Source organism: Oryx dammah, unplaced genomic scaffold (assembly GCF_014754425.2).
Source record: "Oryx dammah isolate SB20612 unplaced genomic scaffold, SCBI_Odam_1.1 HiC_scaffold_14, whole genome shotgun sequence".
Taxonomy (NCBI): domain Eukaryota; kingdom Metazoa; phylum Chordata; class Mammalia; order Artiodactyla; family Bovidae; genus Oryx; species Oryx dammah.
The window spans coordinates 44,115,852-44,128,869 of NW_024070198.1; the positions used below are offsets into that span (position 1 = coordinate 44,115,852).

The window sequence follows — 13,018 nt, forward strand, 5'->3', positions numbered from 1 at the left end:
ACCATGAAATACTACACAGCCAGTGAAAAGGATTCGGTCGATCTGGAATAACCAAAGTGGAAAGAGGTACCAGATGTGTTGCCATTTCATTTCAAAATTAGGATCCAAGGTTTGAAAGAAGAGCGATAGCAAGGTGATGGTTGCTGAAGATGGGGGATGGGTAGGGAGGCTTCACTGTACCTTCTAATTTCGAGTGTTTGAAAATTTCCAACTTTTCCATAACCTCTCACTCTGCAGAGAGAGACAGGTGGAAGAGACTTTTCACTGTATTCTAAATTACATTTTACAAAAACCTAGTGTTAATGACTGCTTTTGGGAAGTGAGCCTGGTGATAGAGGTGGGAGGGGGATTACTTTCCAAATAACCCTTTACAACTGTTGGAATTTTTAGTTACAGGCATCCATTGCCATTACAATATAAAGGTAAAGTGCCAGGCATCCATTTTTTTTTTCATGTACAATTTGGATGTTTACAGTAATAGAAGTGAGTGGAAAACAAACACTCCTTTGAATACTGTAATCACCTGAATGGCTTCCCTCTGAAGTTATTTCTCTCCAGGGAGATGAAGGTGCTTCCACATCAGATGTGTTTGTCTTGTGAGTATTAGTGTGTGATGTGCTGTGCTGAGTCACTCAGTCATGCCTGACTCTTTGCAGCCCCACGGACTGTAGCCCGCCAGGCTCCTCTGTCCATGGGATTCTCCAGGCAAGAACACTGGAGCGGGTTGCCATTTCCTCCTCCAGGGGATCTTTCCGCCCCAGGGCTCAAACCCACGTCTCTTGCATCTCCTGCCCCGATCGGCGATTCTTTTCCATTAGCGCCACCTGGGAAGCCTCAGTAATGATATGAAACCCCAAGTATTTTAGCTGGAATTCCTGGAAGTTACTGGGCAGAAGTGAGCAGGAGTCCCAAACCTCGGTAGCTGTGATTTAAGAGTCTTACGCTCTAGCTGGGCAGTAGCTCTACTTCGGATTCACCGGATGAAGTGCCTAAGATCTTTACTCACCTATAGCTCACTGGTCGGGTGGGCCCCGAGGGAGTGTGCGATCCCGTGACAAGGCTTACTATTTACTACTGAGAATTCACCTAGTTCAGTGTGCTTCCTACATGTCTACTGCGTTCACGGTGTGCGCAAGGGCTCAGGTGTGCCTGGAAAGGAATAACAGTCTCCTGCTGCCGGCTATGGGGTCGCACGGAGTTGGACACGACTGAAGCGTCTTAGCAGCAGCAGCCTTCTGAAATGGAGCAGGCCAGGTGCCCAGGTAACTCCGGACTGAGGCGGTGGGTGAGTGAGGAGACCCCTGGGAGGCCTGCACGAAGGCTCGGGAGGAGGGGGTCTTGGGTGGACATCTGGGTAAAAGGATGAAATCTGAGAAGCAGAGAGAAGACACAGAGGACCCTCCCCAGCTTTAGGCTTGCATAATACAGGTTTTTATAATGATCGGTTTTCTCGTATTTCACCTCCCTTCCTTGGGAGTATATCCTGATGCATAGATTTCCTTTTCTCAGTATGTACTGGCATTTCTGACAAGCAAGGGTCTAGATCATCAGGCTTGCAAACTCTGAGGGCTGGTTTAAGTATCAGATGCTCACACAGATCAGAATGGTGCAAGTCCTCCTTCAAATAAATTCAGATGTGAATTCGTTCTGTGGCAGACAACTCTGCAAGTTTGGGCTCAACCTCAGAGGGACTGGCCAGGACGTCATGGCTCTGAAATCATGGTCTAAATTAGCTTTGCTCCTATTTGTATCCTTTATGAACGAATAGTTATTGCTTATAAGTAACAGCCCATGTTAATTGTTCATCACTCTTTGTGTGGGTTGGGGGAGGGAGGGCTCTTTGGAATAGCTGTCCCCATTTCTCTCTGACACTACTTACATCGAGTCTGACTGCTCTACCGTCTTAGAAGAGATGTACAATATCGGGCAGCCTTGTTTTACAAAATACAGTGTGTTGTATGTTCTACAGACACAGATACGGTGTGGAGGAGAAATGTCAGAAACACTGAACTGAAAATATCACCTCTACAAACAATGCATGGAGGATTTTTCACATGGAGACTAGAAAGCTGGCACTGATGCACCTATCTGCAGGGCGGGAGTGGAAGGCAGACGTAGAGAACAGACTTACGGAAACGGGCGGTCGGGGGGAGGAGAGGGTGAGGCGAATCGAGAGGGTAGCAGCCATATGTCAAGTAGATGCCCAGTGGGAACCTGCCATATGACTCAGAGAACTCAACCCCGGGCTCTGAGACCACCTAGAGGGGTGGGAAAGGGTGGGAGGTGGGAGCGAGGTTCAAGAGGGAGGGGACGTATGTACACCTCTGGCTGATTCACGTTGCTGTATGGCAGAAATGAAACCAATATTGTAAAGCAATTATCCTTAAATTAAAAATACATTAAAAAAAAGATGTCATGAGTATCTGGAATGCAACACAACCACTGCTATGTTTCTGACCAAGGGCTGGTTCTAAGAAAGACCAGTCAAGACAAATGGCTGGAGCATGATACTGTCATAAGCAAAAGCGAAGAGAAAGGCAAGTCTCTCCTGTTACTGTATGAGGCTTTGCAGGATGTGAGAAGGTTCCCCCATCCTACCCCATCACAAAAATGGGGAAAATGGATGAAAGATCGCCGAGGCAGCCAGTGATCTAAGACTTGCTCGCCGTCACTGTCTTCCTGCCGTTTCTTCCTTCTGCCCCCTCTGTATCCACCTGTTTGTGCAGCCGTTTTAAGTCTGCAGCCCTGATCTCCACCTTTGGGGGTCTTGCTATTTGGCCTCACGTTGCCGTGGACTTCCCTGATGGCTCAGAGGGTAAAGCGTCTGTCTGCAATGCAGGAGTCCCGGGTTCGATCCCTGAGTTGGGAAGATCCCCTCTGGAGAAGGAAATGGCAACCCATTCCAGTACTCTTGCCTGGAAAATCCCATGGACGGGTGAGCCTGGTAGGCTACAGTCCATGGGGCCATGAAGAGTCGGACACGACTGAGCGACTTCACTTTCACTTTGCCGTGTTTCCTCCTCTGCAAAATGGGGTATTGGTGGTGTCTGCCTCCTAGGCCCCTCCAGGTGGTTAGAAATGCCTGCAAAGCACTTAGCCTGGGGCCACTAGCCACATAACTGGCGCTCAACACATGCTTGCTGTTTCATAACAACTCAAAACACAACCGAGACGCTCCTTATCCTAAAACACTTAGGGTAATAACTCAAACAGGCATACACACACATACAACTATAGACCATTCGGTTTTAAGAATAAGAATAGGAATCAATCCTGCCTTTGCTGGAATTTCTGCAGCACAGAAACGTGCCAGAAACAGGCTTGGCAGATATTCTCATAAGCCCATCTGCTGTCTCAAGAAAGGACCTGAATTCAGCAAAAATCAATCTAAGAGATAGGTTCAGTTGCTTTTCTTCTTTTTTCCTATTGTTCTAGTAAAGAAGCTAATCTAACTGGAAAAACAACTTTAGCCAGTCAGGTCAGTAGCATTATTCACTGATAAGATTCTACGGAGGAAAACCACTTCCTAACTTTTCCCAGGAAATGAAGGGCTTAAAAAAAAAAAACAATCCAAGTAGGGTCACACATCAGCATGTACAGTTGAAATGCTGTTTTATGGAGCAAACCTTAAAAAAAATTACAGATAAGTGCTAAGTGATGCTTTCATGAGGTTTTTACTCGTTTGAAGGATGGCCCATCTATGGATTGAAGGTGCCACTTATACTCCATTAGAATCATGGCACACTGCAGTCTGACAGCAGAAAATTGCATTTCGATCTACTTCTTAGCACAGACTTCTCTAGATATAATTCTGTGAGTGGAGAAATCTATTTCTTAGATGCGACATTGAACGTGCTCTTATTTAAACTCTAGATGAGTGAATTAAGCCTATTAGTCATAATAAAGTCATAAAGGATTTCAGTTTGCTACATCCTAGAAATCTAATGAAACTCCAGAGTTTGCTCCCCAAGCCTGTTCCTTGTCTCAGCGAGGAACGCATTTAGGCGCACTGGGGGTTTGGCAGGTAAGACAATCACCCAAGTGTCGTTACACCTCCTAGTCTCTCGAACCACACCTAGTTTTTAAATTCATCTTTAGTGACTTGAGACCCTCTCTTGGGTGATGGTATGACACTCCACCCATGCCCAGAGCTCTCTCAGGGTCCCTGGGTGCCGTCTGTGTCAGGGGGCTGTGCCCACCGCCTCCCACCCTGGGCTCCTCCAGGCTGGATCCTCTCCTGGCAGCTCAGGATTGAGCCTGCAGGGAGCCATCCTCTCCCCCGTACATGTGCCCCTGGTGTGACCACGGCCTCTCCCTCAACTGCCGACCAACCTGAGACCCACACCAGGCTGCGGTGGTCTGCGCCCCGCGCTGAGGTTTCAGGATGGAAGGGAATTGGCAGGCAGAAAAGGAAAACATAAAACTCCGTGTCAGATGTTACTTCTCCTGGAGTCTCTGGCTCGCCCGGGGCCTCTCAGAGCCCCCTTCCCTCGTGGAAGTCAAGTCAGTTGACTTTACGGATGATGTCTGGGGTGAGGGCAAAGAATCATTTCATGCTACAAAGTATAGCTCGTGAGCTCCCAGACGCAGTCTCATTCCCTGCCTGGGTGTCAGAGCTCAAGCTTGCCGCCCGAAGACGCACTTCCAGAATTCTGCTCGGGACACATGCTCGGACACATGCTCCTCTTTAATATATATTACTTTAGCACGATCGTATGGGTGCAAGCTTGTATGTTTTTGAACACTTTTGTAATCCAGAGGAAAAAACCACCTAAAATATCTTAAGATGAACCATCACTGAAGGAGGAAACAGAACAGGCTCCATTTGAAAGCAGGACTCCATCTTGGGCTGGACTGTGGACTTTGAGCTATATGCCCAATATCTATGGAAATGACATACCAACTGGAAAACCAGACCCCAGATGGAAGAGCCCCAGGGCTCATACCTAGACTCTCTGTCCCTAAAAGAATATCCTATTATTTATGTAACCCAATAGAATCATAAAATCTATTATGCTTATTGGGGTATGACCACAGGTATGACCACAGCCCTATTGATAACTGTCCACTGTTAACTACCTAGGCTTAAGGCATGTGAATCACAGGTTAACTTTGATAGTATCTTTCTTTTCCTTTGTTCAGACTAGTTTCAGGGAATTTGGGGAGGTGGGTTTAGGCACGAACACTTAGGGTATATAAGGTTTTCACAAAAACTGGTTGGGGTCCTTGGCTAAGAGGAGACTCTGCCTTGGGCCTGCCGGCGTAATAAAATGCACTCCACTATCTGCATCGTCCTTCTGAGTGAGTTTGTTTCCCGGAACACGTGGCTACAACATCATCAGAAAGCTGCCCCAAACCCTCTGGGGTCCTTCGGTCACCACTCCTGGAACCTGCCCTGTTTTTCTTTCCTCCTTTTTCTCTTCCAGAGTCTGAGATGAACTCTCTAGGCAGTGCTGTTCCTGGGGCCTCTGCAGTGGTCCGTGAGCTAGCAGTGGGCTGGTTTGTCTGACCTCCTCACTGACGTGCCTGTTCTTGGTGACTTGTGAGCATAACATGCCAGGCAGAGCGGGGCCAGGACTGTGCCAGGCAAAACAACGGTATGCTACCAGGCTCCCTGCCTGTGTGCAGTTGCACGTGACCACACACCCCTGTGTGTGACTTCTTCTTTTTTTTTTTTCCATCATTTTTCTAGCCTTTTCTCAAGCCCACACTGTGCCTTTCACACTCAGGCTGTGTTTCAGGAGAACTCGGGAGCAATCAGCTAAAAGCCAGATGAATATACTGAATGCTTTTCCTCTCAAAGAGCTGACAGGATGAAAGGGAAATGAAAGTTCGCTTCCTCGATCAAGGCCAAGGAGTTAGTTTGAGAAGCTTGAGTTGCAAGGCTCATTTCCCTGAGAAGGAAATGGTAGCCCAGCAAAGCCCATCTGTGGACAAGAGAAGAGAGTTGATTCAACTGTCCTTGATTTTTAAAGATCACACAGAACACTTGATGGGAAGATGGAGCATTTTCTGTAAAGAACTAACTCATTCTTTGGACGTGAGGTCAACCACTATTGTGGTGTTTATGAAAGCGTTTTCCTTCCGGAAAGTGTAGATGGTAAGCCTGGATGGATGAGGCAGGGCTAGCCACCGAGCGTGTGTCTGTCGCGTCCTGGGGGACAGGGCACGGGTAATGCTGAGGTACCAAGGGCCAGTGGGTTCGATCTGTGCCGCCAAACAAGAACCACCTCCCAGAGGCGCCGCACCTGCATGGGATTAATGCCGGTCCCCTCGGCGTGATGAGAAAGTGCGAGCCTAATCCAGATCATATGTCTCGGAAAAGCTCCAGACAGACCCCAGCCTGGAGTGAGAAATGTGGATTTTTCAGTTACTAATGTTTAAAGAGTAACATTTCCTTAGTTTCATAAAACAGAATGAAGCCCTTTTTTGAGGCCTGCTTTAAAGGAAATCTTGAAGGCGTCATCACTTCTGTAGGCACTCACTGCTGGTAGGAAAAAAAGACACCAGCAAGTAAAAATATCCTTTCTTATTAGTGAGAGTCCCAGTGTCACATGGTACACAGGTGAGCTACTTAAAGGGAGGCAGGAAAAGCCCCAGGACAAGAGAATCCTTGGAGAAGAGGCTGACAGGCTCTGTGAATTACTGAAATTTGTGTACAAAGTATTGCATATGGGTGCATTCTCAAGGGTTCATAGTTTTCATCAGATTCTCGAAAAAATCCATATGCCCAGAGAAGTTTAGAAAGTCTTCATCCCTTCCACTAATGTAAATCCAAGATAGGTTCACAAAATGAATGTCAAACTACCATCAACGGGCAACAAAATAAACAAGAAGTTACAGGCTGATCTTGATTGAAATGGGAGAAGACTTTGTAAGCACAAAAGGAATAGGAGGATTCACCAAGGATTAATAAATACTCAAAACTGGAATTTTTATTAAAAAAAAAAAACACCCAGCATAAATAAAACTGAAAGGCAAACTAGGGAGATGTTTACAGTAAATTACTGGAAATGGGTAAGGATTCTTAACCTATTAAGAAAATGAACTCGGAACAAATAAGGAAGAAAAACTCTCAAACAGAGAAAAACAGGCAAAGCATGGGAATAGACAACTCACAGAACAAATACAGTTAATAGCAGCTGTGTGCTAGAGCCGGATGCTACCAGCATATACTGGCTGATTCTCTGCTCTTGATTCAGAGACATCACCTCAGTAACCTGAAATTGATCATGGTGGAGTTTTTACAGCAGAGAAATCACCTACAAATCAAGGCTTTTTTTTTGGACAGTCAATTTACCAGCACACTTTGTTAATAGGTATACAAAAAGCAGTTCAAGTATACCAGCAGTCAAAAAAATTCAGAGAGAAATGAGGTCTGGATGAGATGAAATAAGCACATTTCACCCTATTCCTCCTGCAAATTACAACATAAAAGTCTGCAGAAAGTCCATAAAGCAACCGACAGTAATTCTGAAAGATGGAGAAAAGTAAATGGACCAGCTAGGGATCTCAGAGGGCTTCCCAGGTGGCTCAGTGATAAAGAACCCGCCTGCTAGTGCAGGAGACACAGGAAATGCAGGTCTGATCCCTGGGTGGGGAAGATCTCCTGGAGGACGGTGTGGCAACCCACTCCAGTACTCTTGCCTGGAGAATCCCATAGACAGAGGAGCCTGGCGGGCTACAGTCCATGGGGTAACAGTCAGACACGACTTAGTGACTAAGTAGCAACAGGGACCTCAGAACTCAAGGAACTGCCCAGTAGTGAGTCCTTGTCTTTTTCTGTTTCCTCCTTCTTTATATCTTGGCCTGGGCTCTGGGGGAGGGGCCCCCACCCCCAATCTGAAAATGCCAATAGTATCAGACTGAAAAAAAGAAAAGAAAAAGGCCTGGGGAGAGCCTATCTTTAGCTAAAAGAACAGAAGCATGAGCCAGTAAGAGATGCATTGTGGCCATACCTGACCTAATTCTGCCTCCAGGTGAGACTAGAAAAAAGCCACGCCCTGCCGTCCCCACTGGGTACCACATCCTGGACATGGCCCAGGCCTGTTACCCATTCCTCCCTATAGTAACAGGCCTCATCTCTTCCCTGGAACTAAGCCTGTGGATGGAACTTCCCAGTGGATTTCTTATCATCACAAAGACCAGAAGGAAGCAGGGCAACACTTTTCACATCTTGAAAGAAGAAAACAGTCAACTCAGAATTCTATATCTATGGAAAATATTTTTCAGTAATGAAAGTAAAACAGACATTTTCAGGAGAAAACTAAGAGAATTTTTCACCAGCAGACCTGCTTTAACGGAATAAAAGAAGTGTTTTCAGATAGGAAGGAAATGATAACAGAGAGAAACCTGGGACGTCAGAAGTGAAGAAGGAACAGGAGGAGGGACGGTATGAATAGGTACTGTAAACCATTCTCCTTAAGTTTAAAAAATGATGCTTGGTGATTAAAAGCAAAAATGACAACATCTAAAATGGTCTCATTACATAAAGGTAACATTGAAGGCGTCCGTATCACAGGGGGAGAGGAATAAAGGGACGGGAAAGATAGTGAAGCTTTACCTTCCACTTGAAGTGATAAAATATTGATACTAGTAGACTGTGATACATTATGTACACACAATGTAATCTTTAGAGCAGCAGTTTTCAATTAGGGGTGGTTGTGTCTCCTAGGAGACATCTGGCCATGTTTAGAGGGATGATTACACACGGTACTGCCATCTACAGTTGGTAGAAACCAAGGTTCTATGATACACAGGACAGTCCGATACAACAAAGAGTCATCCAGCCCAAAATGTCAACGATGCTGAGGCTGAGAAACTCCGCCCTAAGGCAGCCAGACAGAAAAGTACAGACAGACATATGTCATAAACACTACAGATGAATCAATAATGGAATAGGGAAAAATGTTCAACAAGCCCACAGGAAGTCAGGAAAGAGGGGCATGATAAAAACATTAAAATGGTAGCCTTCAATTCTATCAATAATTATATTAAAGGTAAATGGTTTAAACACACCAGTTAAAAGCCCGTGACTGACAGAACGGAGGAAAAATACATGCCTCAACTATATGCTGTTTCTTGGAAACTCATTTCAAGTAAAATGACATAAGTAAAAGTAAAAAGATGGAAAGACAATTCCTTGCAAACCCCAATCAAAAAAAAAACAAAAACAAACAAGTGAGCAAATGTATTAATGTAAAATAAAACAGATTTTAGAACAAAGGCACCAGAGCCAAAGGACATTTGTTGCTGTTGTTTAGTTGCTAGGTCATGTCCAACTCTTTCACGACCCCATGGACTTTAGCTGGCCAGGCTCCTCTGTCCATGGGATTCTCCAGGCAAGAATACTGGAGTGGGCTGCCAGTTCCTTCTCTAGGGGATCTTCCTAATCCAGGGACTGAACCCAGGTCTCCAGCATCTCTTGCACTGACAGGTGGATTCCTTACCGCTGAGCTACCAGGGAAGTCCCAGATGAAGGACGTTACATGATGATAAAAGGGTCAATTCACCAAGAAGACACAGCAGTCCAGACTGGTTTGTACCACAAACAACAGAGCTTCAGAACACATGAAGTAAAAACAGATGGCTGAAAACAGACACGTTTATAGCTGGAAACTTCAACATCCCTTTCAGTAATCTATAGAACTACTAGATGGGAAAAGCTATTTTATGTATCAAATGGGCAAAGCTTTGAAATAGTAATACTTAATACCAGCAAAGTCATGGTGAGACAGATGCTCTGTACTAGTGTGGGAACATAAGTGCATGTCAGTCTTGAAAAATATTTATATATATTCAGAGGCTTAAAATGGTTACACCATTTTCTCACCAGTGATTATATCTTTGTACTTTGCATTCGGTTTTTAATTTTGTCCCCACCTCAAGTTTCCTGTCATACAAACAGAATCTGTTAGTGCCAACAGCATAAAAATGAGATCGTACACATAAAGTGTGTTATATACTGTTGCAACTGGTGTGCAGAAACTAAATCAATGGTAAATGCTTTTTGAAGCTGAACAATGGTAAGAAAGTATGCCCATTACCATTCCTATCTCCCAGTGAGTCGGCTCTGTGCATCAGGTGGCCAAAGTATCAGGTATCTTACTGTATTTATTGTAAATATCTGTTTTAGTGGCCAAGCCGAATTATTCACAGTGGTACCTGTCACTCTCCAAAATGTCGTAGTATATAGATCAAGGGTCCCCAGCCTCTGGGGTCTAATCCCTGATGACCTGAGGTGAAGGTGATATGATAATAATAGAAATACAGTGCCCAATAAATGTAATGCGCTTGGATCACTCAGAAACTGTCCTCCCCACCCCTTAGCCATGGAAAAACTGTCTTCCATGAAACCAGACCCTGGTGCCAAAAAGGTTGGAGGCTGTTGGTATAGATGATAAGTTGAATGGGCACTCTCACTATTCTGAATAGAAGAGAGAAAAATATTCCTAAGAGGACGTCCCCAGCAGTCCAGTGGTTAAGAATCTACCTGCCGACACAGGGGACAAAGGTGTGATCCCTGGTCTGAGAAGATTCCGCATGCCTCAGAGCAACCAAGCCTGTGAGTTACAACTACTGAGCCCACGCCCTAGGGCCCATGCTCTGCAAAAAGGGCCGTCAGAGCCATCACAGCGAGAAGCCCGCACACGGCAACTAGAGAGCGCCCGCGTTGTAGCACCGAAGACCCCAAACAACCAAAAATAAACAAATTAACAAATATCCCTCAGAAGAGCTAAACTATACTGCACCACAACTATGCCCCAAGACTGTCCTAAATGCTTTCCGTGGACGGTCTCATTTACCCATCTCAGGAGCTGCATTAACTCTGTTTTATATAGGCGCCGAGAGCTTAAGCAACTCGTCCAAGTTCAGACACTGGCAAGTAGCAGAGTCTGGATTCCAAGCACCTCCATCAGGTTAAGAGCTGGGGGCATACCTGGGCCTGCCTGAGTGCAGGGTTGGCCGGCAGGGGTCTGGCAGGGACGCAGGGCACACGAGGAGCCTGGTGCAGGGGTGGGAGCCCTCGCTGTGGCGAACTCGGCCGAGGGGTGTCGGGGGCTTTGAGGGGTCTGCTGATGTCCACGTGCTGACATGGCGGCACTCTCCGGGTGTTGTCCTGCGGGGTCAGAGCAAAGAGCCACGGTGTGATCATTACTGGGTATCCCCTGGAGGACACGCAGTGCTAACTCCTCTGCTAAAGCTGCAGGGGGGAAGGGGCTGGAGGAAGGGTGAGAAATCAAGGAGTTACAGGAAACGGAATCTATTATTATTCACGTAAACGTCAGAATTCTAACAGAAGCACCCTTCTCACCCCCAAATCTGAACCCATGGGGATTGACTTTTTTCTTGTTTTAATGTCTTTCTTGAGTGTAGTTGCTTTTCATTGTTGTGTTAGTTTCTACAGCAAGGTGAACCAGCTATACGTGTACCTCCCCCCCACCCTGCCTTTTAAAAAATTTTCCTTCCCATTTAGCTCTGGGATCAATTTCTATTTGAATTTTTAAAAATTGGATTAATTAATTAGCAGGTAGGTGCAAGGCACCTCAGGAAGTGCCAACACGTGTAAAGACACAGACCAGAAATTCAGGAAATTCCAAAGGACTTGTGAAAATGAGACGCAGTTCAATGTACACAAGGCTCAGTGAGAACCAAGGAAGGAGGAGCATCGGGGATTCTGGAAGCCAAGGGTGGAGGTTGGGTCTGGGTCTGGAGGAACACTGCCTACATGGTGGCCTTGTTTTTAGTGACAGATGAGATTGGATGCAGCATGAGCCTCACATACCCTGTCCCTCCCTGCCTCCCTCTTTTATTCCTTTCCCTCTAAAAACAGCTTTACTGAGGTTTAATTGACTGTTAGTTGCAGTCAATATTTAAAATGTACATTTGGTAAATTTTGATAGAGGTTCACACCCATGAAACCATCACAAGCAAAACCATGAACATACCCATCACCGTCATCAGCTATGTCTCATTTCCACTATTCCTTTGACTTGTGAAGTCCTTCCCTCTCCTTTTCCCAGCAACTATTGATACAATTTCGGTCATCATAAATGGGTTTGCATTTTCTAGAATCTTATAAAAATGGAATCATTGTTTTTGGTCTGGCTTGTTTCACTCGGCATGATTGTTTTGAGATGTATCCAAGATATCGTGTGTATCAATAGTTCATTTTGTCTTATTCTGAATAGCATCCCACTGTGTAAATATAACAAAATGTGTTTACCCTTCTACCTGATTGGCATTTGGGTCATTTCTGGTTTTTGATCCTTCAAAAATAAAGCTGCATCTTTGACTCTCACAAATAAAGCTGTTTTCCCCTCATGTCCATGGTTGGGGGTGGAAAGTGGCAATGCTTATTAGGAATGGCTTCTCTTTGGAACCCAACTCTCTACACTTTTTGGACTGAGGGAGATAAAATAGATTTTCTTTTCTGTGTTTTTTTTTGCTTACTGAACACCTGATAATGATTCGAAAAATCATTTGTCATTTGACACAGTTTCCTGCTACAGTCTGGACTCTTGCTGAATGAGTTCAATATTCAGGAATTCTTATAGATATATCAGAAACACTTGGTGGGGGAAACTAAATATCAGAGTGAATGCTAGTCGACATTCACCAGGGCAGCAGGAAAGTTAAGAGACAGCAGGGAGCAGGAGGCCCTTTAAGGATCCAGCTCTTTGAAGCTGTGGGTTGGACAGAGCTTCCCCAGTTTGTGGTTGGAGCAAAATGGGCCCAACCAAGGGCTCAGGGTAATGCTTTGAAATACCTTGGGAGTAGCTCTTAGAAATACCCTCGTTGTGACTCTTAGGAATATCCTGGGAGTAACTCTTAGAAAAACCTTGTGAGTAACTCTTGGAAATACCCTCAATGTGACCCTTACGGGAACCCTCCGTGTGCCCCTTAGACGCACCCTCCATGTGACCCTTAGACGCACCCTCCGTGTGACCTTAGACGCACCCTCCGTGTGCCCCTTAGACGCACCCTCCATGTGACCCTTAGACGCACCCTCCGTGTG

At 45.5% G+C, this 13,018-nt stretch overlaps 1 protein-coding gene across 1 annotated transcript in view; it reads right to left on the reverse strand.

The window, feature by feature from the left end:
* The window catches only part of ADAM12 (ADAM metallopeptidase domain 12), a 391,557-nt gene that overhangs the window by 19,710 nt on the left and 358,829 nt on the right, over positions 1 to 13,018 (reverse strand). The window contains exon 21 of the mRNA XM_040254432.1: positions 10,940 to 11,119. Coding sequence (XP_040110366.1) covers positions 10,940 to 11,119 — 180 coding nt within the window. The remainder of the gene's footprint in view (positions 1 to 10,939; positions 11,120 to 13,018) is intronic.